Raw genomic sequence first — 27,412 nt, 5'->3', positions numbered from 1 at the left:
TTTCCTAAAGAGCGGGGCCCATATACAGGGTTCCAATCCAGAGGGATAAAATTAAAAAGCAGGGAACTCACTACCACAGCGAGTTCTTGAGGTGAACAGCATGAATACATTGAACGTAAAGCTAGATACATACATGAGGGAGAACGATTAGGAGATACTGATGGGGGGAAATATAGAGGGGTGGGTGGAGACTCATGTGGGGCAGAAATACTGACTTAGACCAATTGATCCGACCGGCCTGGCCCTGTGCTGTAGACTCAATGCAACAGAGACAAATGTATTTGTTAGATCCACCTTAACTGGTAGGAAAATACACCACTATTCAGGATGAAATAAATGTCCTTCATCAGTTCGTGGATCATTTCAGTGGAAATGTGCTCTCCTGGGCTCAGCATTAGCCCACTAGAAGCAAAGTTGGGAGACCAGCCAGTCCAGCAGAAAGAAACCCTCCCACTTCAACTGTCAGAATGTCAGTCGTGGATGTGATTAACAGCAGAATCCGCCCCCAATAATCGCTTGTGAACTCGTTGATGTGTCTTCAGGTTGGCTGGCTGTGTGAATCCCTTCCCACAAACAGAACAGGTGAATGGTCTCTCCCTGGTGTGAACCCGTTGGTGTTTCTGTAGATTGGATGAATTAGTAAATCCTTTGTCACACTGGGAGCAGGTGAATGGCTTCTCCCCGTGTGAACTCTGGTGTGTCTGCAAATGGGATAACAGAGTGAACGTCTTCCCACATTCAGAGCAGGTGAATGGCCTCTCACCAGTGTGAACTCGCTGCTGTGACTGCAGGTTGGATGATCGACTGAATCCCTTCCCACAATCACAGCAGGTGTATGGCCTCACCCCGGTGTGAACTCGCTGGTGCATCAGCAGGTTGGATGAATCACTGAACCCCTTCCCACAGTCAGAGCAGGTGAATGGCTTCTCTCCAGTGTGACTGCGTTGATGAATGTCCAGCACAGATGGAGCTTTTAATCCCTTCCCCGTCCCCACATTTCCATGGTTTCTCCATAGTGCGGGTCACCTTGTGTCACCAGGTTCATTGAAGCCTTGATCACACACAGAACACGTGCACTGTCTCTCCTCACTGTGAATGTTGTGATATTTTTTCAGGCAGTGTAACTGGTTAAAGATCTTTCCACAGTCAGTTCACTGGAACTCTCTCACTCGGGTGTGTATTGTATGGGTCTTCGTGCTTTTCCAGTCACACTGATGTATGAAATCTCTAGCTGACAGTTTGGGTAAACATTTCTCCTTCTAGATTCAAAGGCTGATGATATTCAGGTTCCAGGGAATCGAGTGACTGTCAGCTTGAGACGTGACTTTTGAGATTTCTGTCTGTAATTCCTCCTCATCTAATATCCTGGAAAAACAATTCATAAAATTGATCACTGTTAGTACAAGATAGAAACTCAGAACAGACAATTTTAGTTCCTATGGAACATTATTTCCTCTCTCGTTTTCCAAAAGCTGTAAATCTCCATCCCACACACTCCCTCCATTCTCACTCTGCTGTATCTAATATTCACCCTCACAATTCTCCTGAAGGTGCTGATTCAGGTTGATTGACAGATCCATGCTCACAGCTTCCTGTCCAGGAGATCATAACAAATATGAGCTGCAGTCGGCCATTCGGGCCATCGAACCTGAACCATTCAATGGGATCATTGGCTAATCTACCTCAGCACCGTTTTCCGACACTATCCCCATGTCCCTCGACATCTTCAATATCTAGAAACCGATCAGTCTGTGTCTTGAAAATACTTGATGACTGAATCTCCAGAATCCTCGGGAGGAGAGAATTCCAAAGCTTCACCACGTCCTCGAATAAAGAAATCCCTTCTCATCTCAGCTGTCTCTCCATTTACCTGCCTGTTCCCCACGCTCGACACCCTCAATCAGAAATCTGTGTGTGCCGGGGTGTCAGGCATGTGCTACGGGTGCGGGAGTAGCTGCTTTTCCGCAGGTTCTGGTGCCACTAATTTATAATCTGACACTTATCCTGATTGCCTGGCACTCAGCTACCTAATCCTTGAATTCATTATTTGTAATCGTGTCCCTGGAAGACTTCAGGGTTCGGTTTGGTTAGATCATTAATAAAACAGCGCAGGTGGATTCAGCGGGAATGGAGCAGCCTTTTCAACATGGCGGCCTGACCCTCAGGAGGTCTCTCGACCCCGCGCTCTCTGGGAGGCGGCGAAAATGATAACTGCCGACATTATCCGTATTACTGACCAGAGGCTGAGTGTGCTGACTCAATATCTGTGTCCTCATGAGGACCAGCTGCAAAATGCCATGAAGAGGCTCGATGATCCGGAGGAGAGAATCCTGAACATTCAGCAAGATGTCTCCTCGACGGAGGCAAGAATTCAATCCTCCAGCCGAGTGGCTGGCGGAGGTCCTGGAGGACTTGGAGAACCGAGGGTCGGAGAAAGAACATCCGAGTCATCGGCCTGTCCGATGGTCAACATAGAATTTACAGTGCAGAAAGAGGCCACTCGGCCCATCGAGTCTGTGCCTTGGAAACAGCACCCCACCCAAGCCCATACCTCCACCCCATCCCCGTAACCCAGTAACCCCACCTAACCTTTTATTTGGGCACTAAGGGCAATTTATCATGGCCAATCCACCTAACCTGCACATCTTTGGACTGTGGGAGGAAACCAGAGCACCCGGAGGAAACCCACACAGACACGGGGAGAACGTGCAGACTCCGCACAGTGACCCAAGCTGGGAATCGAACCTGGGACACTGGAGCTTTGAAGCAACTGTGCCAACCACTGTGCTACAGTGCTGCCCATAAATTGTTATTTTCTGTCCATTTAGTGTGGAGGATAAGGCTCCCGTTAGGTTCTTCGAGGATCGACTGCCACCATTTCTCATGCTGGATGTGAAGCCTGGCCGTTCCAAATTAGAAAGGGTGCATCGGTCTTTGAGGCTGAGGGATAGTTTTCATCCCAGGCCTGTAATCATTCACTTCCTCAACTTGAGAGAATGTCCTGGAGAGGGAACGGCGAGGTGGCACCTGGCCCCAGGAAGGAGTGAGGATTTACTTCTTCAAGGACTTTTCGGCAGCAACACAAACGAAGCGTCGAGACTTCGATGAAGTTCAAAGATAGCTCAAGGCCGTGGGGAGTGAATTACGTTATGCTTTATCCTGAGACCCGAAAAATGGTATCCAACAACTCCGTCAAGTCTTTCAATAATCCAACTAATGCCTTGGCCTTCATTAAAACCACAAAGGGCAAGGATCTGGAGGGATGGTTTGCAGCTCGGACTAACTCAGGTTCCAATCCGGATTCTTTCCGTCATGGTGTTGTCTGAATTTCAGAATCACAAAAATACACATTGGGACAGGAGTAGGCCATTCAGCCCCTCGAGTCTGTCCTGCCATTTAGTGAGATCAAGGCTGATCTGTGACCTAACTCCATATCCCTGAATATCTGCTTAACAAAACTCTACCTCAGATTTAAACTTAACAACCGATCCTGCTTCACCTGCTGTTTGTGGGAGAGAGTTCCAAACCTCTCCCACCCTGTGTGTGAAGAAGTTCTTCCCAACGTCTCTTCTGAACGGTCTAGCCCTGATTTTTAGACAATGATCCCCAGTTTTAGACTCTCCAACCAGTGGAAATAGTTTATCTTCATCGACCCTGTCTTTTCCTATTAATATCTTAAATACTTCAATCAAATCACACATTAAACATCTAAATTCTAGCGAAAACAGGCCTAATTGTAATCTCTCCTCGTAACTTAACCCCTGTCCAGGTATTGTACGGTATCATCTTAGTAAACCTGTGTTGCACTCACTCCAGGGCCAAAATATCCTTCCTAAGGTGTGGTGCCCAGACCTGCTCTCAGTACTCCAAGTGGGGTCTTGTACAGCTGCAGCATAACCTCTGAGTCTTTATACGCCAATCCTCCAGATGGGGCAGCATGGTAGCAGAGTGGTTAGCACTGCTATCTCACAGCTCCAGGGTCCTAGGTTCAATTCCAGCCTCAGGTGACTGTCTTGTGTCGAGGGTTTACTTCCTCCCCGTGTCTGCGTGGGTTTCCTCTGGGTGCTCCGGTTTCCTTCCACTGTCCAGAGATGGGCAGGTTAGGTGGATTGGTCATGCTAAATTGCCCCTGAGTATCCAAAAGGTTAGGTGCAGATAGGAGGTGTGTGCTTAAGTACGGTGCTCTTTCCAAGGGCCGGTGCAGATTTGATGGTCCGAATGGCCTCCTTCTGCTCTGTATATTCTCTGATTCTATGTAAATGCCAGCATTCCATTCGCCTTTTTGATTATTTTCTGCACTTGTTCCTGGCAGTTTAGGGATCTATGCAACTAAATCCCCCAGACTCTTTGCCATCCACTGTACTTAACCTCTTTCCATTTAGAAAGTACTCTGTTCTATTCTTTTTTGATTCAAAACAGATAACCTCACACTTGATTACATTGAATTCCATTTGCCACAATTTTGCCCATCACCTAGTCTCAATATCTCCTTGCAATTTTATGCCATCATCTAGGCTGTCCATGCCATCTAACTTTGCATCATCAGCAACAGTGAAGAGGCCCTTCTGCCCATTGAGTCTGCACCGACACAAGCAAAACACCTGACCGACCTGATTCCATTTGCCAGCACTTGGCCCCTAGCCTTGAATGTTATGACGATTCTTCCGAGACAGGATTTGCTCCCATTTCGAAGCATGTGGACGTATTAGTGATAGGCAGCACGGTTTGTGAAGGGGAGGTCGTGTCTCACTAACTTGATCGGGTTTTTCGAGGAAGTGACGGAGATGATTGATGAAGGTAGTAAGCCCCTTGGCAGACTGGTACAGAAGGTGAAGTCACACAAGATCAGAGGTGAACTGATAAGATCGGTGTGGCACTGGCTCGGTCATAGAAGACAGAGGGTAGCAGTAGAAGGGTGCTTTTCTGAATGGATGGCTATGACTAGTGGTGTTCCGTAGGGATCAGTGCTGGGACCTGTGTTGTTTGCAGTATACACAAATGATTTTGGAGGACAACGTAATTGGTTTGAATAGTAAGTTTGCAGACGACACAAAGTTGGTGGAATTGTGGATAGCGATGTGGATTGTCAGAGGATTCTGCAGGATATAGATCGGTTGGAGACTTCGGCAGAGAGATGGCAGATGGAGCTTAATCCGGACAAATGTGAGGTAATGCATTTTGGAAGGTCTAATGCAGGTAGGGAATATACAGTGAATGGTAGAACCCTCAAGAGTCCGATACCCCAAATAGTGAGAGCCCCCCAACTCGGCTTAACCTGGGTATTCACCACCTTAGACACCGTCCTCGCCCCTCCAGAACCCATCCAGCGCTGGGCACGCCCAGAACATGTGGGCGTGATTTGCTGGGCTCCCCGAACACCTCACACACCAGTCCTCTACTCAACAAAACTGACTCAGCCTTGCCCCAGTCATGTGCGCCCTGTGCAGAACCTTAAATTGTATCAGGCTAAGCCTGGCGCAAGAGGAAGAATTTACCCTACCCAGGGCGTCTGCCCACGTACCCTCGTCTATCTCCTCCCCCAGCTACTCCTCCCATTTACCTTTCAGCTCCTCCACCGAGGCCTCCTCCTCCTCCTGCATCTCCTGGTAGATCGCCGAGACCTTGCCTTCTCCAACCCCCCCCCCCCCGCCCCGCCCCGAGAGCACCCTATCCTGGATCCTACGTGCTGGCAGCAGTGGGAATTCCCTCATCGGCCGTCTTACAAACGCCCTTACCTGCATGTACCTGAAGGCATTTCCAGGGGGGAGCCCGAATTTTTCCTCCAACGCCCCATGGCTCGCAAACATCCCATCTATAAACAGGTCCCCCATCCTTCTAATACCTGCCTGTGCCAGCTCAGCAACACTCCATCCATCCTCCCCGGGACAAACCGATGGTTCTCTCGGATCGGGGACCACACCAAAGCCTCTGCCTCCCCCCTGTGGCGTCTCCACTGCCCCCAAATTTTGAGGGTCGCCGCCACCAGTAGGCTCGTGGTGTACCTTGTCGGCGGGAGCGGCAGCGGTGCCGTCACCAGCGCTCTCAGGCTCGTGCCCACACAGGACGCCATCTCCAGCCTCTTCCACGCCGCCCCCTCCCCCTCCATTACCCACTTGCGAATCATCGCCACATTGGCAGCCCAGTAGTACCCACACAGATTAGGAAACGCTAGTCCTCCTCTGTCCCTGCTCCGTTCCAGAAACATCCTTCTCACCCGCGGGGTCTTTTTCGCCCACGAATCCCATGATGCTCCTGCTGACCCGCTTAAAAATGGCCTTAGGGATCAGGATGGGGAGGCACTGGAATATAAAAAGGAACCACGGGAGCACCGTCATCTTCACCGACTGTACCCTACCCGCCAGAGAGAGTGGCAGCATATCCCACCTTTCAAACTCCTCCTCCATGTGCCCCACCAGCCTCGTCAAGTTGAGCTTGTGTAGGACCTCCCAGCTCCTAGCCACCTGGATCCCTAGGTACCGAAAACTCCTTTCCGCCCTCTTCAGTGGAAGCTCGTCTATCCCCCTTCCCTGGTCCCCTGGGTATATCACGAATAGCTCACTCTTCCCCATGTTGAGCTTATACCTGGAAAAGTCCCCAAACTCCCTGAGGATCCGCATCACCTCCGGCATCACCCCCACCAGGTCCTCCACATACAGTAACAGGTCTGCATACAGGGATACCCGGTGTTCCCCGCCCCCCCCCCCCCCCACCCCCCTCCCCCTTCCCTCCACACCAGCCCCCTCCAGTTCCTGGACTCCCTCAGAGCTATCGCCAAAGGCTCAATTGGTGTTTAGCTGCCTTCCCTTCACGAAACCCGTCTGGTCCTCCTGGATCACCTCCGGGACACAGTCCTCAAATCTGGTAGCCAACACCTTCGCATCCACGTTGAGGAGCGAGATTGGCCTATACGACCCACACTGTAAAGGGTCCCTGTCCCGCTTCAAGATCAGCGCCCTGGACATCTTCGGGGGTAGGACCCCGACCCCCCCCCCCACCTCATTTAAAGTCCTCACTAGTAGTGGGCCCAACAGGTCCATATACTTCCTGTAAAATTTCACCGGGAACCCATCTGGCCCCGGTGCCTTCCCCGCCTGCATACTCCCCAGCCCTAGTCAGCTCCTCCAACCCCACCGCTGCCCCAAGCCCCGCCACCTGCCCCCCCTCTACCCTCGGGAACCTCAGCCGGTCCAGAAAACGACGCATCCCCCCCTCCTCCGTCGGGGGCTCAGACCTATACAGCCCCTCATTAAAGTCTCTAAATACCCCATTTATTCCCACCGCACTCCGCATCGTGTTCCCCCCTTTATCCCTAACTCCCCCAATCTCCCTCGCTGCCACCCGCTTCCGAAGCTGGTGTGCCAACATCCGGCTAGCCTTCTCCCCGTATTCATACACCGCCCCTTGCGCCTTCCTCCACTGCACCTCCGCCTTCTTGGTAGTCAACAGGTCGAACTCGGCCTGGAGGCTTCGTCGCTGCTGGAGTAGTCCCTCCTCGGGGACCTCTGCATACCTCCCATCTACCCTTAAAATCTCCCCCACCAACCTCTCCCTCATCTCCTTCCCCTCCTTGTGGGCCCGAGTGGAGATTAGCTCTCCCCTAATCACCGCCTTCAGCACCTCCCAGACCACCCCTACCTGCAACTCACCAATATTGTTAACCTCTAGGTATCTTTCAATGCACCCCCAGATCCGCCCGCTCATCTCCTCATCCGCCAGCAAACCCACCTCCAGGCGCCACAGCGGGCGCTGGTCCCTCTCCTCCCCTAGCTCGAGCTCCACCCAGTGCGGGGCATGGTCTGAGGTGGCTATGGCCGAATACTCCATGTCCTCCACCCTCAGGATCAGCGCCCTGCTCAAAACGAAGTAGTCAATCCAGGAGTAGGCTTTATGGACGTGGGAAAAGAAAGAGAATTCCCTGGCCCCAGGCCTAACAAACCTCCATGGGTCCACTCCTCCCATCTGGTCCATAAACCCCCTCAACACCTTGGCCGCCGCCGGCCTCTTACCCGTCCTGGACCTAGAGCGGTCCAATGCTGGATCCAATACTGTATTAAAATCCCCCCCCCCCCCCCCCATTATCAAGCTCCCTGCCTCCAGGTCCGGAATCCGGCCCAACATGTGCCGCATAAATCCGGCATCGTCCCAATTCGGGACATACACATTCACCAAGACCACCCGCACCCCCTGGAACTTACCACTCACCATCACGTACCTACCTCCATTGTCTGCCACGATGCTCGGCGCCTCAAACGACACCCGCTTCCCCACCAATATCACCACCCCTAGATTCTTTGCATCCAACCCCAAATGGAAAACCTGTCCTACCCGCCCCTTTCTCAGCCTAACCTGGTCTGCCACCCTCAAATGCGACTCCTGGAGCATGACCACATCTGCCTTCAGTCGCTTCAGGTGCGCGAACACACGGGCCCTCTTGAATGGCCATTCAGGCCTCTCACATTCCAAGTTATCAGCCGGATCAGGGGGCTGCACCCCCCCCCTACCGATTAGCCATCTCGCTTTCTAGGCCAGCCACGTGCCCGCGCCTCCCGCACTCTCCGTTCCCCCCAGCGGCAGACCCCTGCCCCGACTCGCTCTTCAGTCTCCAGTTCCCCTTTGGCCAATGCAGCAGCAACCCAGTTTCTCCCCCCCCCCCACTCCCCAAGCTAGATCCCCCCTGAGCTACGTTGCTCCCCCATAGCACTCCCGTAAGTCAGCTGACACCTGCTGACTCCAGCCGCTCCGTCACTCCATCGACCCCCCTGTGTGAGAATCTCCCCCCCCCTCCTGTCCATCAGCGGGCGCTCCTCTCCAGCACCACCCCTCCCCCACTCCCACCCCGCCCCCTTCCTTCCCTAGCGCGGGAAAAAGCCCGCGCTTTCCACCAAGCCGGCCCCGCCACCTCTGGCGCAGCTCCTTTTCGCAGCCTGATCCCAGCTCCCCCACCTTGGGCCTACCCTCTCGCCTCCCGCCCAATGGGGCCCCCTCTTCCAACCACCGACGTCCACACTCTCACCAAACCCCCACTACAAACCATTTCACCCTACCCCACCCAGCACCAAAAAAAAAAAACAGGACCAAACAGAACAAAACATCCCCCCAAAACACAACACTCACATCAATCCCCTCCCAACATCCCCTCGCAACCGACCCTCAATCCGAGTCCAACTTTTCGGCCTGGATAAAGGTCCACGCCTCCTCCGGCGTCTCAAAGTAGTGGTGGCGGTCCTTGAAAGTGACCCACAGTCGCACCGGCTGCAACATTCCAAATTTCACCCCCTTCCGATGCAGAGCCACCTTAGCCCGATTGTACCCGGCCCTCTTCTTGACCACCTCCTCGCTCCAGTCCTGGTATATCCGGACCTCTGCATTCTCCCACCTGCTGCTCCGCTCCTTCTTTGCCCACATTAGGACGCACTCCCTGTCCACGAAGCGGTGGAACCGCACCAGCACCCCCCGCGGTGGCTAGTTGGGCTTGGGCCTCCTGGCCAGGACTCGGTGGGCCGCCTCCAGCTCCAGGGGCCCCGGGAAGGCCCACGCACCCATCAACGTGTTCAGCATTGTGACCACGTATGCTCCAACATCCGACCCCTCCACTCCCTCCGGGAGACCCAGAATCCACAGGTTCTTCCTCCTCGACCGGTTCTCCATGTCCTCGAACTTCTCCTGCCATTTCTTATGCATCGCCTCGTGCGCCTCCACCTTCACCATCAGGCCCAAGATCTCGTCCTCGTTCTCCGAGCCTTTTGCTGCACCTCCCGGATCGCCGACCCTTGGGCCTTCTGGGTCTCGAGCAGCTTGTCTATCGAAATCTTCATCGGCTCCAACAGCTCTGCCTTCAATTCCGTGAAGCAGCGCTGGAGAAACTCCTGCTGTTCCTGCGACCACGCTGCCTGGTCTCCACCCCCCGCCATTTTGAATTTCCTCCCTCGCACTTTTCGCTACTCCAAAACTACTTTTTTCACCGCTCCACTCCTGGTCCAATCCACACAGTGCCGGGGAAATGTTACTATCACCTTCCCACACTGGGAACCGTCGAACAAATGCCGCTGGGGGCCCTAAAAAGAGTGCAAAAGTCAGTTTCTGTCGGGAGCTGCCGAACGTGCGACTTAGCTCCGCATAGCCGCAACCGGAAGTCCAAAAGCTAAGCCTTCTAGGAGGTCATCATTTCAGTGGTGGGAGTCTAGAATTCGCTGTCTTATAGGGTCATAGAAGCAGAAATCCGGATCACTTTAAAATAAAAGTCTTGGATATCCAATTGAGGGATACAGGGCAATCGACTGAGATCTGCAAAATGGGATTAAGCTGAATAGCTCCACTTCAGCCAGCACTCACACAATGGGCCAAATGGCCTCTCCCTGGACCAGAACTTTCAGGTTTTTACTCTGATAGTTGGAGTTTGTTTCTGATGGTAATAACCTCTAAGGGACTGGAGTTTAACATTCTCGATATTGGTGAAATAAATCAGCTGTTTTAAACACGTTGTAGATTTTTGTCTTTCCAGCCTGAGTGTTTAACATCACCTGGCTGGAGCTCAGAAAGGCCAATCTCACATCATAGAATCAGAGAATTTACAGTGCAGGAGGCCATTCGGCCTATCGAGTCTGTACCAGCCCTTGGAAAGAGCATCCTACTTAAGCCCACACCTCCATCCTATCCCGTAACCCAGTAACCCCACCTAACCTTTTTGGACACAAAGGGCAATTTAGCATAATCAGTCCACCTAACCTGCACATTTTTGGATGTGGGAGGAAAGCAGAGCACCCGGAGGAAATTTGCGCAGATACGGGGAGAACTTGCAGACTCCACACAGACAGTGACCCAAGTCGGGAATCGAACCCGGGTCCCTGGTGCTGTGAATCAACAGGGTTACCCACTGTGCTACCCTTGCAGCCAAGCTCCCGGATTGTCAGTCTTCTCTCTTGGTGAGATTCTGTTTGTCTCTTGTATTTCACTACTGTAACAAGGCAGAGACCTGATTGAAGGGATTCAAACATGGGAGTTCTGGGAAAGATGGGCAAGGATTTGGGAGGTGACAACATGTTCAAAGAGTTTGGAGAGGAGACGGAGGTTGAAGATGGGGCAGTAATTTATAAGGATGGCCGGGTCAAGGGTTTGTTTTATTGAGGAGGGGGTGATGATGGCAGATTTGAAGGACAGAGGGACAGTACCTGAAGAGAGAGAAATGTTGACAATATCCATGGACACAGGGCAGTTGGCTGATCGGTAGCTCAGTATGAATCGCATCAATGGAGCTGAAGTTGGGTCTCATGGACAAGATGAGCTCTGAGAGGGCATGAGGGGAGATGGGAGAGAAACTAGAGAAAGATGTGGGTTCAGGGCTTGGGAAAGGATGAAATTTAGAGACACTTTGGTCCGGTGGGCTCGTGGGAGGGAAGCAGCAGAGGCAGCTGATCGGATTTACTCAATCTCAGTCACAAAGAAGCTCCACAAGCTCCTCACACTTCTTGTTGGAGGTGAGGATGGAAGAGACAGGGAAAAGCGAGAGTACTTCAAAAGGAACTAACTTGTGGATGAGATATTAAATAGTTTCAACACACTGCGTATTTCATGCAAATCTAATTTATTTGACTTTTAGCCAGAATCTTAGCCCCTGTAAATGGGCTGGAGTTTGTGATCAGCAGAAAGAAACCCAAATGAACATGGTTCAGTCCTGAATGTGAGGAACAGCAAAATTCAATTGCAGTCGTCACTTGTGGCCTCGTTGGTGTCTCAGCAGGAGGGATGAAGCGGTGAATCCCTTCCCCCACTTGGAGCAGGCGAACGGTCTCTTGTCAGTGTGAACACGTTGATGGCGCATCAGTTCCCCAGAACTTTTATAGCATTTCCCGCAGTCTGGACATTGGAACGGTCTCTCATCGGTGTGAACTCGCTGGTGTATGGACAGAGTAGATGCACGAGTGAATCCCTTCCCACACTGGGTGCAGGTGAATGGCCTCTCCCCAGTGTGAACTCGCTGATGTACATTGAGGTAAAATGAGTCTCTGAACCCAGTCCCGCAGTGAGAGCACCTGAACGGTCTCTCGTCAGTGTGAACACGTTGATGGCGCATCAGTTCCCCAGAACTTTTATAGCACTTCCCACAGTCTGGACATTGAAACGGTCTCTCATCCGTGTGAATTCGCTGGTGACTCAGCAGGTCGGATGACCGAGTGAATCCCTTCCCACACTTGGAGCAGGTGAATGCCCTCTCCCCAGTGTGAGTTTGCTGATGGACAGTGAGGTGAGATGATCGTCTGAACTCAGTCCCGCAGTGAGAGCATCTAAACAGTCTCTTGTCAGTGTGAACACGTTGATGGCGCATCAGTTCCCCAGAACTTTTATAGCACTTCCCGCAATCTGGGCATTGGAACGGTCTCTCATCGGTGTGAACTCGCTGGTGACTCAGCAGGGTGGATAACCGAGTGAATCCCTTCCCACACTTAGAGCAGGTGAATGACCTCACCCCAGTGTGAACTCTCTGGTGTGTCTGCAGGTGGGATGACTGAATGAATCCCTTCCCACACTTGGAGCAGGTGAATGGTCTCTCCCCAGTGTGACTGCGTCGATGAGTTTCCAGCTGGGATGGGGAAGGGAATCCTTTCCCACAGTCTGCACATTGCCACGGTTTCTCCTCAGTCTGACTGCATTTGTGGCTTGTGAGGCCTGACGATTGACTGAATCTTCGTCCACACACACAACACGTGTACGGTTTCTCCGCACTGTGAACGATGCTTTTTTCTTCCATGTTCAAAGTACGATGATATTCAGGATATGATAAATTGAGGACTGTCAGGTCCTGATGTGATGCTTGGTTTGAATTTCCGGACTTTGAATCCTCCCCTTCGAACACCCTGTGAAACTGATTGAAAACAGAAAATAGGGAGTGAGACAGAACCCACAAAACACAAAGGCAGGTTGTGAAATTGAACTGAATGAATCTGGTCATTTGTGGGGCCGGCACTGGGAAAAAGTGACCATGAAAACTGCTGGATTGTCACAAAAACCCAACTGGCCCCTTTGGGAGGAAAGAGAAAGAGGTGAAGAGGGATTTTGTATATCTACAAGACATATTGAAGAGAATAAATGGCAAAGCAAATTCGATATTGAGCTTCATAAACAGTAATATTGATTCCGAAACAGGGAAGCCAGGCTTCCGGTGACACAGTGATTAGCACTGCTGCCTCACAGTGCCAGGGACCCGGGTTCAATTCCAGCCTTGGCAACTGTGTGTGTGGAGCTTGCACTTTCTCCCAGTGTCTGCATGGGTTTCCACCCGGTGCTCAGGTTTCCTCCCACAGTCTCCCACAGCAGACTTGTGGGCCGAATGACCCCCTTCTGCACTGTGGGAATTCTATGGTTCTAATTCTATTCTATAAATCTTTATAAAGCTCTGGTCACCACTCTTCAGGAAGGATGTGAAAATTCTTGGAGAAGGTGCAGAGGAGATTTACCAGAATGGTTCCAGCAAAGGAGGTTGAGGGCTGATTTGATTCACGCACAAGATTATGTCAGGTTTCCATCGGGTGGACAAATATACTCTGTTTCTATTCACTGATCGTACAAGCAGTCGGGACACAGATTTAAAGTTTAGGGTAAAACCTGGATTGAACTATATAAGATGCTGAGGGGTTTTGACAGGGTGGATGTGGAGAGGGTGTTTCCTCTTGTGGGAGAATTTGGAACAAGGGGGTCGCTGTTGCAAAATAAAGGGTCACCCATTTCAGCTGGGGATAAGGATATTTTTTCTCTTGAGGATAGGACAGGGAGTGGCACAGTGGTTAGCACTGCTGCCTCACAGCACCAGGGACCCAGTCTATGTCTCATCTTTCATTCCCTCACCTACAGTATAAATATCATATCTCCCACTTGCTATGATTTTTAGCTTTGACAAAGGGTCAAAATGTGATCTCCTTTCTCTCCCCACTGATGCTGCCAGACCTGCTGAGATTTTCCTGCATTTTCTCTTTGGTCCTGGGTTCAATTCCAACCCTGGGTGACTGTGTGGAGTTTACACATTCATAGAATTTACAGTGCAGGAGGCCATTCGGCCCATTGAGTCTGCACCAGCTCTTGGAAAGAGCACCCTACCCAAGATCAACACCTCCACCCTATCCCCATAACCCAGTAACCCCACCCAACACTAAGGGCAATTTTGGACACTAAGGGCAATTTATCATGGCCAATCCACCTAACCTGCACATCTTTGGACTGTGGGAGGAAACCGGAGCACCCGGAGGAAACCCACGCACACACGGGGAGGATGTGCAGACTCCGCGCAGACAGTGACCCAAGCCGGAATCGAACCTGGGACCCTGGCACTGTGAAGCAATTGTGCTATCCACAATGCTACCGTGCTGCCCTGTGTCTGTGTGGGTTTCCTCCGGGTGATCCGATTTCCTCCCACAATTCAAAGGTCTGCAAGTTCGGTGGATTGGCCATGCTTAAATGGGCCTTAGTCTCCAACAATGTGCAAGTTGGGAGGGATTATGAGGGTGGGGTGGGGAGCTTTTTCGGAGGGTCGATGTGGACTCGATGGGCTGAATGGGGTCAGTCTGCACTGTAGAGATTCTATGACTTTGGAACACATCTTTAAAAGGCAGTGGAAGCAGTGTCCTTGGATATTTTTAAGGCAGAGCTGGATAGATTCTTGATAAGCAAGGGGGTGAAAGGTTATCGGTGTTGGCCGGAATGTGGAGTTGAGGTTAAAATGAGATCAGCCAATGGGGCAGCACGGTGGCGCAGTGGTTAGCACTGCTGACTCATGGCACCGAGGACCCGGGTCTGATCCCAGCCCTGAGTCACTGTCCAGCAGAGTTTGCACATTCCCCCATGCCTGCGTGGGTCTCACCCTCACAACCCAAAGATGTGCCGGGTAGGTAGATTAGCCAGTAAAATTGCATTTTAATTGGGAAAAGAAAAGAATTGGGTACTCTACATTTTTTTTTAAAAATTAGATCAGCCCTAAACTTATTGAATACTGGAGCAGACCCCAGGCGGCGACTCCCAGTTGGTATGTAAGGTGCAGGCTCGAGGGGCCGACTCCTAGTTTGTGTGTAAGGTGCAGGCACGAGGGGCCGACTCCTAGATTGTGTGTAAGGAGCAGGCTCGAGGGGCCGACTCCTAGTTTGTGTGTAAGGAGCAGGCTCGAGGGGCCGACTCCTAGTTTGTGTGTAAGGTGCAGGCACGAGGGGCCGACTCCTAGATTGTGTGTAAGGTGCAGGCACGAGGGGCCGACTCCTAGATTGTGTGTAGGCTCGAGGGGCCGACTCCTAGTTTGTGTGTAAGGTGCAGGCACGAGGGGGCGCATAATTTTTTCAGTGACTCAAAAATCTTTTTTACTGCCCTCATGAATATACAGAGACCCGGGCATCAATCTCACCAAGACAGAAGGTAACATTTGAATTCATTGAAAGTATACTGATAACCATGAAACCACTGTCGATTGTTGAAAAGACCCATCTGGTTCACTCATGTCCTTCAGTGAAGGAAATCTTCTATCCTTACCTGGTCTGGCCTACATGTGACTCCAGATCTACAGTCAGCTGGCTGACTCTTAAAATGCTCTTTGAGATGCCCTCAGTTCAAGGGCGATTAGGGATGGTCAGTGAATGCTGGCCCAGCCAGCGACACCCACATCCCGTGAATGAACAGAAAAGAAAATCTGCCATCCTTACCTGGTCTGGCCGACACGATTCCAAACCACAGCTATGTGGTTGATTCTTTAAATGTCCTCCGAGATGGCCGAGCAAGCCACTCGGTTTGAGGGAAATTAGGGATGGGCAATAAATGTTGGCCCAGCCAGTGACTCCCACAAATGATTAAAATGAAATGCTGGAGACTCCAGTCAGTCAATCCGGGAGAGTTGGCATCCGGTCCAGGCTCGCAGCGCATGCGCCCTGCGGCTCCTTGTCCTCTATAAAGATGGCGGCCGGTATTCCGGGCCTGTCACCGCTCAGCTCTCACTCTGTTTGGTGCAGTTTAAGACGGGACCGTTAACATTTTCCTCGGGAGTTGAAGCCTCCACGGGGTATTTATGAAGCCTCCCGGCTCACTCCGCAGCTTCTATTGCTCCCCGGCCACCCACCGGCTCCAGTCCTGAAAGTTGCTTGATTGTTTCTTTCCCGCCCCACGCACCATCAGTGACAACCTGAACTGCGGATGCGCCGGTCACAGCCCGAACCGTCACAATGCTCGGGGAGTGATTGGCGGCAGCTCCGGACCAATAGGAATAGAGGGGATGGGTCTGGAAGACCAGACGGGAACAGCTGGTCTTCCAGCCAATGGTAGTGAGTGAGGGGTAGGGCTGCACTGTGAGTGAAGCATGCGCAGTGCGGGTGATAGGCAGACAGGTCCACTATGGGTAAAGGGGGAGGGTGGACGGAGAGGCTCTGGAAACCCCGGGAATAAACAGCGGATTCCCCCCCCTCCTCCCGTTTACACCGAGCGGGGCCGCAGCTCTCGGATCAATGAAGAGCTGCTTTGTATCAGGTTGGCCATTGGTTCCAGAGGTTGTTCCCTGGTCTCCAGCATTGCTTCTTTATCAGTGAATCATTGAATGGTTACAAGACAGACTGAGGCCATTCAGCCCATGCTCTCTGTGCTGGCTCTCTCTGCCAGAGCAAATCAGCTCCTCCCACTCCCCTGTCCTTTCACCAACAAGACCAGCAGCAAATATTCCCCATCCCCAGTTACCTGTGGAGAAGATGATGTTTGACCTTCTTGAACCGCTGCAGTCTGTGTGGTGAAGGTGCTCCCACAATGCTGGAGTTACAGGTTATTCACCCAGTGATGATGAATGAACAGTGATACATGTTAAAATCAATAACACTGCGTATTTATATAGCGCCCTTCATGTAATGGACCATTTTGAGGTGCTCCATAGGTGGGTTAAAAAGCAATATTTGAAACAGTCATGCAAGGAGATAAGAGGGCAGGGCAGATGGTCAGAGGTAGGATTTAGCGAGTAGCTGAAAAGAGGACAGGAAGATAGAGAGGTCACGAGGTTTGGGGAGGAAGTTCCAGAGTTTGTGACCTTAGCTCGAGGCATGGATGCCAAACATGGAGTGATTAAAATCTGGAATGCCCAGGAAGCCAGAAGGAGAGGAGTACAGAGACCTTGGTGGTTATGAGGCTGGAGCAGATTGGGAGAGATAAGAGCATGGAGGAAATGAAATGAAAATCACTTATTGTCACAAGTAGACTTCAATGAAGTTACTGTGAAAAGCCCCTAGTCGCCACATTCCGGCGCCTGTTTGGGGAGTCTGTTACGGGAATTGAACCGTGCTGCTGGCCTGCCTGGTTCTGCCTTCAAAGCCAGCGATTTAGCCCTGTGCTAAACAGCCTCATAACATCAAAGGGGTTGTACGGGATTTGAACGCGCGACCTCTCACATTTTCATGTATCACAGACCCCGAAGCGAGAATCTTACCCCGAGACCAACGAGCCGGCAAGATTACAGAGCGAGAGAGAGAGAGAGACAAGAGCATGAAGGAGATTACAGAGAGATAGAGAAGGGACTGAGAAATTTGAAAACAAGTATTTTTAAATGTATCTGCTTCTTAACTGGGAGCCTTTCAAGGGCTGTGACCACAGGTGTGATGGATGAATGAAACTTGGTGTGATTTAGCAATAATGTTTATGATCTCAGGTTCATAGGGAGGTTTAATGTGGGAGCCCAGCTGGGATTAGTAGCCATCTGGGATGGCCACTTCCAACTAGTTACAGGAAAACTCGCACAGCCTAGCGGGTAAAATGGACAAGCCAAGACTCAGGCAGGCTCAGAGCCTGAAATGCATGTTTGTAAGCCAAGAGCCGGTGCAGACTCGATGGACCGAATGGCCTCCTTCTGCACTGTAAATTCTATGATAATCTATGAAACCTGGGTGAGGGTCACATTCAGGAGAAGTTATTAAAATGGAACCACATACAAATAAACTATATAAGGATTTACTGATATTTCCATTTGAATCACTGCTCCTGGCACCTGACACCTCTTGATCCATCACATCAACACTTGGCGGAACTGACTGCGCTGAGGTCTGTCCTGGATAAAAACTCGAGGACCACTTGTCATCACAGAATCCTAGACATTTACAGCACAGAGGAGGCCATTCAGCCCATTGTGTCTGTGTTGGCTGAAAATTCCTTATCCAGTCTAATCCCACTTTCCACCTCTTGGTCTGTAACCTGCAGATCACACAAACTCCACATCGGGGTGTCTTTAATACGATGAGGGTTTCTGTCTCTACCTCCCTTTCAGACAGAGTTCCAGATCCCCACCACCCCGGGTGAAGAAAATCCTCAATTCCCCTCTAATCCTTCCAAGAGATACTTAAATCTCTGCCCCCGGGTTACTGACCTGTCTGTTAATGTAATAGGTCCTTCTGCCGTCTGATCCACTATATCTGGGACCCTCATAATGTTACACACCTCAATTAAATGTCCACTCAGCCTCCTCTGTTCCACAGAAAACAATCGATCCAATCGTTCCTCTTGTTAAAATTCCCTAATTCTGGAAACATCCAGAAAAACCTCTTCCGTACTCTCTCCAGGAAGAATGTGATTGTACTGGAATGTGGTGACCAGAACTGTACTCAGTGCTCTAGCTGTGATCTAACTCATGTTTTTTAGTTCGAGAATACCCATTCTCTAACCTTCAATGTGATGGAAACTGACAGCTGCAACCTGTCAGCATTTGAAAGATATTTACAAATGATTCGAGAGTTTCTTACAGTTGGGATCTTTCTCTGTTCTGTCCATTCAAGGTGTTTGATAACAGACTTTCTCCTGTGAATATCCAGCTGGAGTTTTGGGCCTTGATGTGTTTCCTTGTTCATCTTGTTGCCTCTAAACATTGAATCTTGTGGTTTCAGACACCAGAGAATCAAACTCCCAGCAACAGATTGTCTTTTACTGACTTTCTTAACAGCTCTGCAATAATACAGGCCTAGTCATTCCTTACATAGTTCTGGTGCTCAGTGAAATACTTAAATGATGAGCTTTTGATGTTCTTCATATATTCCACAGGAAACTAAGGCGCCCACCAGAGAGTAAGGGAGTGAATCTGAACCGTGTCCCCGGGAAAGGAGCACCCTTGGGACCAGCCATCTGCCTTTCCCTCGGGGACCAGAACCGATGGGGACCTCGCCGCAAACCACACATCAAGGAAGCCCCCAAAGCCGGCCTGCCTTTCAAATCGGCCCGTGGGGAGGTATATTAAGCTCGTCTCCACTCAATAACACCAATCTCAGCCGGAAATCGGAGTGGGAAATCATTAACCAGTGGCTCTGTGCGGGAAATCATTAACCAGTGGCTCTGTGTGCGGGAAATCATTAACCAGTGGCTGTGTGTGCGGGAAATCATTAACCAGTGGCTCTGTGCGGGAAATCATTAACCAGTGGCTCTGTGTGCGGCAAATCATTAACCAGTGGCTGTGTGTGCGGCAAATCATTAACCAGTGGCTCTGTGTGCGGCAAATCATTAACCAGTGGCTCTGTGTGCGGGAAATCATTAACCAGTGGCTCTGTGCGGGAAATCATTAACCAGTGGCTCTGTGTGCGGCAAATCATTAACCAGTGGCTGTGTGTGCGGCAAATCATTAACCAGTGGTTCGGTGTGCGGCAAATCATTAGCCAGTGGCTGTGTGTGCGGCAAATCATTAACCAGTGGCTCTGTGTGCGGCAAATCATTAACCAGTGGCTGTGTGCGCGGCAAATCATTAGCCAGTGGCTCTGTGTGTGGGAAATCATTAACCATTGGCTGTGTGTGCGGCAAATCATTAACCATTGGCTGAGTGTGCGGCAAATCATTAACCAGTGGCTGTGTGTGCGGCAAATCATTAGCCAGTGGCTGTGTGTGCGGCAAATCATTAGCCAGTGGCAGTGTGTGTGGCAAATCATTAACCAGTGGCTGTGTGTGCGGCAAATCATTAACCATTGGCTGTGTGTGCGGCAAATCATTAGCCAGTGGCTGTGTGTGTGGGAAATCATTAACCAGTGGCTCTGTGTGTGCGGCAAATCATTAACCAGTGGCTGTGTGTGTGGGAAATCATTAACCAGTGGCTGCGTGTGCGGCAAATCATTAACCAGTGGCTGTGTGTGCGGCAAATCATTAGCCATTGGCTGTGTGTGCGGCAAATCAATAACCAGTGGCTGTGTGTGCGGCAAATCATTAGCCAGTGGCTGTGTGTGCGGCAAATCATTAACCAGTGGCTCTGTGTGCGGCAAATCATTAACCATTGGCTGTGTGTGCGGCAAATCATTAACCAGTGGCTGTGTGTGCGGCAAATCATTAGCCAGTGGCTGTGTGTGCGGCAAATCATTAGCCAGTGGCTGTGTGTGTGGCAAATCATTAACCAGTGGCTGTGTGTGCGGCAAATCATTAACCATTGGCTGTGTGTGCGGCAAATCATTAGCCAGTGGCTGTGTGTGTGGGAAATCATTAACCAGTGGCTCTGTGTGCGGCAAATCATTAACCAGTGGCTGTGTGTGTGGGAAATCATTAACCAGTGGCTGTGTGTGCGGCAAATCATTAGCCAGTGGCTGTGTGTGCGGCAAATCATTAGCCAGTGGCTGTGTGTGTGGCAAATCATTAACCAGTGGCTGTGTGTGCGGCAAATCATTAACCATTGGCTGTGTGTGCGGCAAATCATTAGCCAGTGGCTGTGTGTGTGGGAAATCATTAACCAGTGGCTCTGTGTGTGCGGCAAATCATTAACCAGTGGCTGTGTGTGTGGGAAATCATTAACCAGTGGCTGTGTGTGCGGCAAATCATTAACCAGTGGCTCTGTGTGTGCGGCAAATCATTAACCAGTGGCTCTGTGTGTGCGGCAAATCATTAACCAGTGGCTGTGTGTGTGGGAAATCATTAACCAGTGGCTGTGTGTGTGGGAAATCATTAACCAGTGGCTGTGTGTGGGAAATCATTAGCCAGTGGCTGTGTGTGTGGCAAATCATTAACCAGTGGCTGTGTGTGCGGCAAATCATTAACCATTGGCTGTGTGTGCGGCAAATCATTAGCCAGTGGCTGTGTGTGTGGGAAATCATTAACCAGTGGCTGTGTGTGCGGCAAATCATTAACCATTGGCTGTGTGTGCGGCAAATCATTAGCCAGTGGCTGTGTGTGTGGGAAATCATTAACCAGTGGCTCTGTGTGCGGCAAATCATTAACCAGTGGCTGTGTGTGTGGGAAATCATTAACCAGTGGCTCTGGGTGTGGGAAATCATTAACCAGTGGCTGTGTGTGCGGCAAATCATTAACCAGTGGCTCTGTGTGCGGCAAATCATTAACCAGTGGCTGTGTGTGCGGCAAATCATTAACCAGTGGCTCTGTGTGCGGAAAATCATTAACCAGTGAACCGAGTTAATTTTCAGAGAACCATTTTCACTTGGAATTATTTTTCCATGGAAGTGGTTGATCAGCCATGATATTGTAGAGCAGAGCATGCTCAATGGGCTGAATGGCCTGCCCCTTTCCTATGTACCTGTCCTGGGAGTGTTGAGGACAGTGTAGAGGGGGCTTTACTCTGTATCTAACCCCGTGCTGTACCTGTCCTGGGAGTGTTTGATGGGGAGAGTGTAGAGGGGGCTTTACTCTGTATCTAACCCCGTGCTGTACCTGTCCTGGGAGTGTTTGATGGGGACAGTGTGGAGGGAGGGAGCTTTACTCTGTATCTAACCCTGTGCTGTACCTGTCCTGGGAGTGTTTGATGGGGAGAGTGTAGAGGGGGCTTTACTCTGTATCTAACCCCGTGCTGTACCCGTCCTGGGAGTGTTTGATGGGGACAGTGTAGAGGGAGATTTACTCTGTATCTAACCCCGTGCTGTACCTGTCCTGGGAGTGTTTGCTGGGGACAGTGTAGAGGGAGCTTTACTCTGTATCTAACCCCGTGCTGTACCTGTCCTGGGAGTGTTTGATGGGGACAGTGTGGAGGGAGGGAGCTTTATTCTGTATCTAACCCCGTGCTGTACCTGTCCTGGGAGTGTTTGATGGGGACAGTGTGGAGGGAGCTTTACTCTGTATCTAACCCCGTGCTGTACCTGTCCTGGGAGTGTTTGATGGGGACAGTGTGGAGGGAGGGAGCTTTATTCTGTATCTAACCCCGTGCTGTACCTGTCCTGGGAGTGTTTGCTGGGGACAGTGTAGAGGGAGCTTTACTCTGTATCTAACCCCGTGCTGTACCTGTCCTGGGAGTGTTTGATGGGGACAGTGTGGAGGGAGGGAGCTTTACTCTGTATCTAACCCCGTGCTGTACCTGTCCTGGCAGTGTTTGATGGGGAGAGTGTAGAGGGAGCTTTACTCTGTATCTAACCCCGTGCTGTACCTGTCCTGGCAGTGTTTGATGGGGAGAGTGTAGAGGGAGCTTTACTCTGTATCTAACCCCGTGCTGTACCTGTCCTGGGAGTGTTTGATGGGGAGAGTGTAGAGGGAGCTTTACTCTGTATCTAACCCCGTGCTGTACCTGTCCTGGCAGTGTTTGATGGGGAGAGTGTAGAGGGAGCTTTACTCTGTATCTAACCCCGTGCTGTACCTGTCCTGGGAGTGTTTGATGGGGACAGTGCAGAGGGAGCTTTACTCTGTATCTAACCCTGTGCTGTACCTGTACTGGGGGTGTTTGATGGGGACAGTTTAGAGGGAGCTTTACTCTGTATCTAACCCCGTGCTGTACCTGTCCTGGCAGTGTTTGATGGGGAGAGTGTATGTCAAATCCCAAGTTTCTTTACCCGTCAGTCTGGCCTCAATAAAAGTCGAGATGGATTTGCAGGTACAGCATTAGTTTTTTTATTTAGCTTGCAAGCTTTCCTCAATTCTCAGGAGCACGAAGCACATCCTGCTTCGTAGACTTCTGGAATCAAGTGAGGATGTAGAACAAATGGAGTCTGTACTGATACATTCAATTGGCATCAAGTTTCACATACACGATGCCCAAAGGTCATCCTATATCCCTGTTGATATATTCTGATTGGCTCACTTCCAATCCCTTCCTCTGGCCCCTATTACCCAGCATCCTTTTCTCCTCCTTTGGTGGACACACCTCTTCCTGCTTTGCCATGCGGTCTGAAATCCTTTTTCTGTGAACTCACCAGAATTAGACTGGCCTACCTCTACATTACATTAACTAATATCTCTAAAGTAACTATTTTATATCACATTCGTCATGTAGAGGGAGCTTTACTCTGTATCTAACCCCGTGCTGTACCTGTCCTGGGAGTGTTTGATGGGGACAGTGTAGAGGGAGCTTTACTCTGTATCTAACCCCGTGCTGTACCTGTCCTGGGAGTGTTTGATGGGGACAGTGTAGAAGGATGGAGCTTTACTCCCTGTCTAACACGTTGCTCTGTGTAGATCAATGTGGGTCACACTCCAGCTTTTCACACTTTGAACCGGTGTTTTCTCTTTCTGCACCTGTGTTATCCATGTCAAATGTTTAAATATTCAGGAGGAACAATGTTTATGTTGAAACCCGATCAAGCCCCTCGTCCGGAACCTGAGCCACAGGCTACAGCTGGTGTGTAACCTGTAACCAGATCCCAGCAGCATTAAAACAAGCTGACAACCGACAGTAGCTCCTTGTATAGTGAAAGCTGCTCCCGGACTGTCAGCAGAAACAGGACCGAAAAAGACCCTCAAGCTCTTCGCCATAAATATGAAGCTAATGAGGTAATCACGATTTTCAGTCAAATATATTTAACCCCTCCCATCTCTCTCTGTACCCCAAAGCCCGACCTTGCATAGAAATTTGGGAAGGACACAAAGGCGTTTGTGGGAGCGAGGTGAAGCAACAAGAGGGGATGATGATGTGGAGGGGGGGGGTTGTGGAGGGTAGTGGAGAGGATCTGACTGGGAAGGTGGACAAGGCTGTGTGATGGGGACGGCTGTGGGGGGGGGGGGGGGGGGGGGAGGGGGAGGATTCCGGAGAGGATCCATTTCAGAGGAGGAGGGGGGTCCTAGAGGCCTCGGGGAATATAGAACATTACAGCGCAGTACAGGCTCTTTGGCCCTCGATGTTGCGCCAACCTGTGAAACCACTCTAAAGCCCATCTACACTATTCCCTTATCGTCCATATGTCTATCCAATGACCATTTGAATGCCCTTAGTGTTGGCGAGTCCACTACTGTTGCAGGCAGGGCATTCCACGCCCTTACTACTCTCTGCGTAAAGAACCTACCTCAGACATCTGTCCTATATCTATCTCCCCTCAATTTAAAGCTATGTCCCCTCGTGCTAGACATCACCATCCGAGGAAAAAGGCTCTCACTGTCCACCCTATCCAATCCTCTGATCATCTTATATGCCTCAATTAAGTCACCTCTTAACCTTCTTCTCTCTAACGAAAACAACCTCAGTCCCTCAGCCTTCCCTCGTAAGATCTTCCCTCCATACCAGGCAACATCCTGGTAAATCTCCTCTACACCCTTTCCAATGCTTCCACATCCTTCCTATAATGCGGCGACCAGAACTGCACGCAATACTCCAAATGCGGCCGCACCAGAGATTTGTACAGCTGCAACATGACCTCATGGCTCCGAAACTCAATCCCTCGACCAATAAAAGCTAACACACCGTACGCCTTCTTAACAACCCTCTCAACCTGGGTGGCAACTTTCAGGGATCTATGTACATGGACACCGAGATCTCACTGCTCATCCACACTGCCAAGAATCTTACCATTAGCCCAGTACTCTGTCTTCCTGTTATTCCTTCTAAAATGAATCACCTTACACTTTTCTGCATTAAACTGCATTTGCCACCTCTCAGCCCAGCGCTGCAGCATATCTATGTCCCTCTGTAACTTGTAACATCCTTCCGCACTGTCCACAACTCCACCGACTTTAGTGTCATCTGCAAATTTACTCACACATCCTTCTACGAGAGGAAGTTACTGAGATCCCCCCCGCCCCCCCAGCATGATGGGGTCTGGGGGAAAAGAGTCGATCCGCAGAATCCCTACAGTGCAGAGAGAGGCCATTCAGCCTATTGGTTCTGCACCGACCCTGTGAAAGAGAACCCGAATCTAGGCCCACTCCCACCCATCCTGCACATCTTTGGAGAGGGGGTGGGGAAGACAACCTGGGATGGAGAGACTGTTGAATAAGTGGTCCAAAGGCGAGGTGTTGGTGGTGTTTGGGACACCGGGGATCCTGTGTGTGAGGGGGTTCCTGAGGGTGTCTGGGGAAAGGGGTTCCTGTGTCCACAGGCCTGTGTATCTGAGGGGAGGAGGAGCATCCTGTATCTGTGTGTGTGGAGGGTCCTGTCCTGTGTGTGGGGGCAGGGAGGGGGGGAAGAGATGTCCTGTGGGTGTGTGTCTGGGGGGAGGTGTCCTGTGTGTGTGTGTGTGGGGTGGGGTGTCCTGTGTGAGGGGGAGGTGTCCTGTGTGTGGGTGTGTGTCTGCGGGGGTGTCCAGTGTGTGGGTGTGTGTCTGGGGGCAATGTCCTGTGTGGGGTGTGTGTCTGGAGGAGGTGTCCTGTGTGTGGGTGCGTGTCTGGGGGAGGAGTCCTGTGTGTGGGGAGGTGTCCTGTGTGTGGGGGAAGTGTCCTGTGTGTGGGGGAAGTGTCCTGTGTGTGGGTGTGTGTCTGGGGAGGTGTCCTGTGTGTGGGGAGGTGTCCTGTGTATGGGGAGGTGTCCTGTGTATAGGGAGGTGTCCTGTGTGTGGGTGTGTGTCTGGGGGAGGGTGTCTGGGGGAGGTGTCCTGTGTGTGGGAGAGGTGTCCTGTGTGTGGGAGAGGTGTCCTGTGTGTGGGAGAGGTGTCCTGTGTGTGGGGGAGGTGTCCTGTGTGTGGGGGAGGTGTCCTGTGTGTGGGGGAGGTGTCCTGTGTGTGGGGGAGGTGTCCTGTGTGTGTGGGAGGTGTCCTGTGTGTGGGGGAGGTGTCCTGTGTGTGGGTGCGTGTCTGGGGGTCCAGCTCACCTCACTAACCCCCTGTTGTGTTTGTTTTACAGGCCGTGGGGCAGGACGCTGTTGCTGGCGGTGAGACCTCCTCTCCTCCCCCTGCTCCTCCCTCTGGGCCCGGGGCTCGGCTGCCACTCCGACTGCCTCTGCTGGAGCCCGAACCGGACGGTGAGCTGCTCGTCCCGGGGGCTGGAGTCGCTGCCGCGGGGGATCCCGGCTGGCACGCGGGCGCTGGACCTGAGCGACAACCGGCTGGAGTGGCTGGACTGGGGCCCGGGACGGGGCCTGAGCCGCCGGCTGGAGGAGCTGGAATTGGGCCACAACCGGCTGCGGGAGCTGGAGGCCGGCGCCCTGGGCGGCCTGGAGCGGCTGCAGCGCCTGGGCCTCGGCCACAACCTCCTGCGCTACCTGGAGCCCGGAACCCTCCGCGGCCTGGCCGCCCTGCGCAGCCTGGAGCTGGCTGGCAACCCGCTGCTGCTGCTCGGCGACCACACCTTCCGCGGCTTGGCCGCCCTGCGCACCCTCAGCCTGGGCTCCTCCGAGCTGGCCTGGGCCGGCCTCAACCAACTCACCGTCCGCGGTGCCGCGCTGACCTGGCCACCCGGTCCTGCCCTCTCCCCCCCTCCTCAACCTGACCGCCCTCCGCCTGCTGGCCTTCCCCAAGGCCGCCGCCCTGCCCGGCCGCCCCTTCCAGGACCTCTCCCGCCTCCGTCTGCTGGAAATCGACTCCTGGGCCTCGCTGGCTCAACTAGGCCCCGATTGCCTCCTGGGCCTCAATTTGGTCTGGCTCTTGGTCACCCGTTGCAACCTCAGCGCTGTCCCCTCTGCCAGCCTGAGGGCTCAGGCCTACCTGCGCTTCCTCAACCTCTCCCACAATCCCATCGGTGCCATCCGCGGAGCGCTGCAGCAGCATGTGACCCGCCTGGAGGAGCTGCGATTGGTAGGCGGCCGTCTGCGCGTCATCCATGACGCCGCCTTCCGCGGCCTCGTCTACTTCCGGCTGCTGGACGTCACGGCCAATCAGTTGGCCAGCTTGCCGGCTGCTGCCTTCCGCTCGCTGGCCTCCCTCCAGAGCCTGGGCCTCGGCCTCAACCCGCTGGCCTGCGACTGCCGCCTGCTCTGGATCGTCCGCCAGCGCCACCGCCTCCGCTTCCTGGGCCCCCAGCCGCCCACCTGTGCCTCCCCGCCGTCCCTCCGCGGCCGCCGCCTGCCCGACGCTATGGCCAGTGGTTCAATTGCCAACGCGAACAGTAATGGGGACAGGGGGCACCTCTGCCTTGTTCCCCTATGTAACCGAAAATACTCCGATCTTTGCCGGTTTGTGACTACACTTGCCACTGGGGCCCCATATAGGAGTCTGACCCAACTGACAAACCCCTCCCCGAACCCAAACCTCCTCAACACCTCCCATAGATACTCGCACTCTACCCTATCGAATGCCTTCTCAGCATCCATCGCCACCATTATCTCTGCCTCCCCCTCCGCTGGGGGCATCATTATCACCCCCAACAGCCGTCGCACGTAGAC

General features: G+C 52.0%; 2 protein-coding genes and 1 long non-coding RNA gene across 3 annotated transcripts in view; 1 reads left to right on the top strand and 2 right to left on the bottom strand.

Annotated features, from left to right (window-relative positions):
* LOC140418237 (uncharacterized) overlaps positions 1 to 27,412 on the bottom strand; it is a 148,694-nt gene that overhangs the window by 30,726 nt on the left and 90,556 nt on the right. The gene's annotated exons all lie outside the window — the stretch shown is intronic.
* LOC140418238 (uncharacterized) lies at positions 11,565 to 27,090 on the bottom strand. The gene is made up of 2 exons (XM_072501688.1): positions 26,736 to 27,090; positions 11,565 to 12,859 (listed from the first exon to the last, which is right to left on the bottom strand). Exons 1-2 carry the CDS (start codon positions 26,850 to 26,852, stop codon positions 11,708 to 11,710), a joined length of 1,269 nt encoding a protein of 422 aa, XP_072357789.1. The 5' UTR covers positions 26,853 to 27,090; the 3' UTR covers positions 11,565 to 11,707.
* On the top strand, positions 19,137 to 26,054 carry LOC140418249 (uncharacterized). The gene is made up of 3 exons (XR_011944888.1): positions 19,137 to 19,210; positions 23,438 to 23,658; positions 25,936 to 26,054. It is a non-coding gene; the product is annotated as an uncharacterized lncRNA (long non-coding RNA).

The sequence above is a fragment of the Scyliorhinus torazame genome, chromosome 5 (assembly GCF_047496885.1).
Source record: "Scyliorhinus torazame isolate Kashiwa2021f chromosome 5, sScyTor2.1, whole genome shotgun sequence".
In the NCBI taxonomy this organism is placed as follows: domain Eukaryota; kingdom Metazoa; phylum Chordata; class Chondrichthyes; order Carcharhiniformes; family Scyliorhinidae; genus Scyliorhinus; species Scyliorhinus torazame.
The sequence above is the reverse complement of the archived record's forward strand: the minus strand, read 5'-3'. Positions and strand labels throughout refer to the sequence as shown.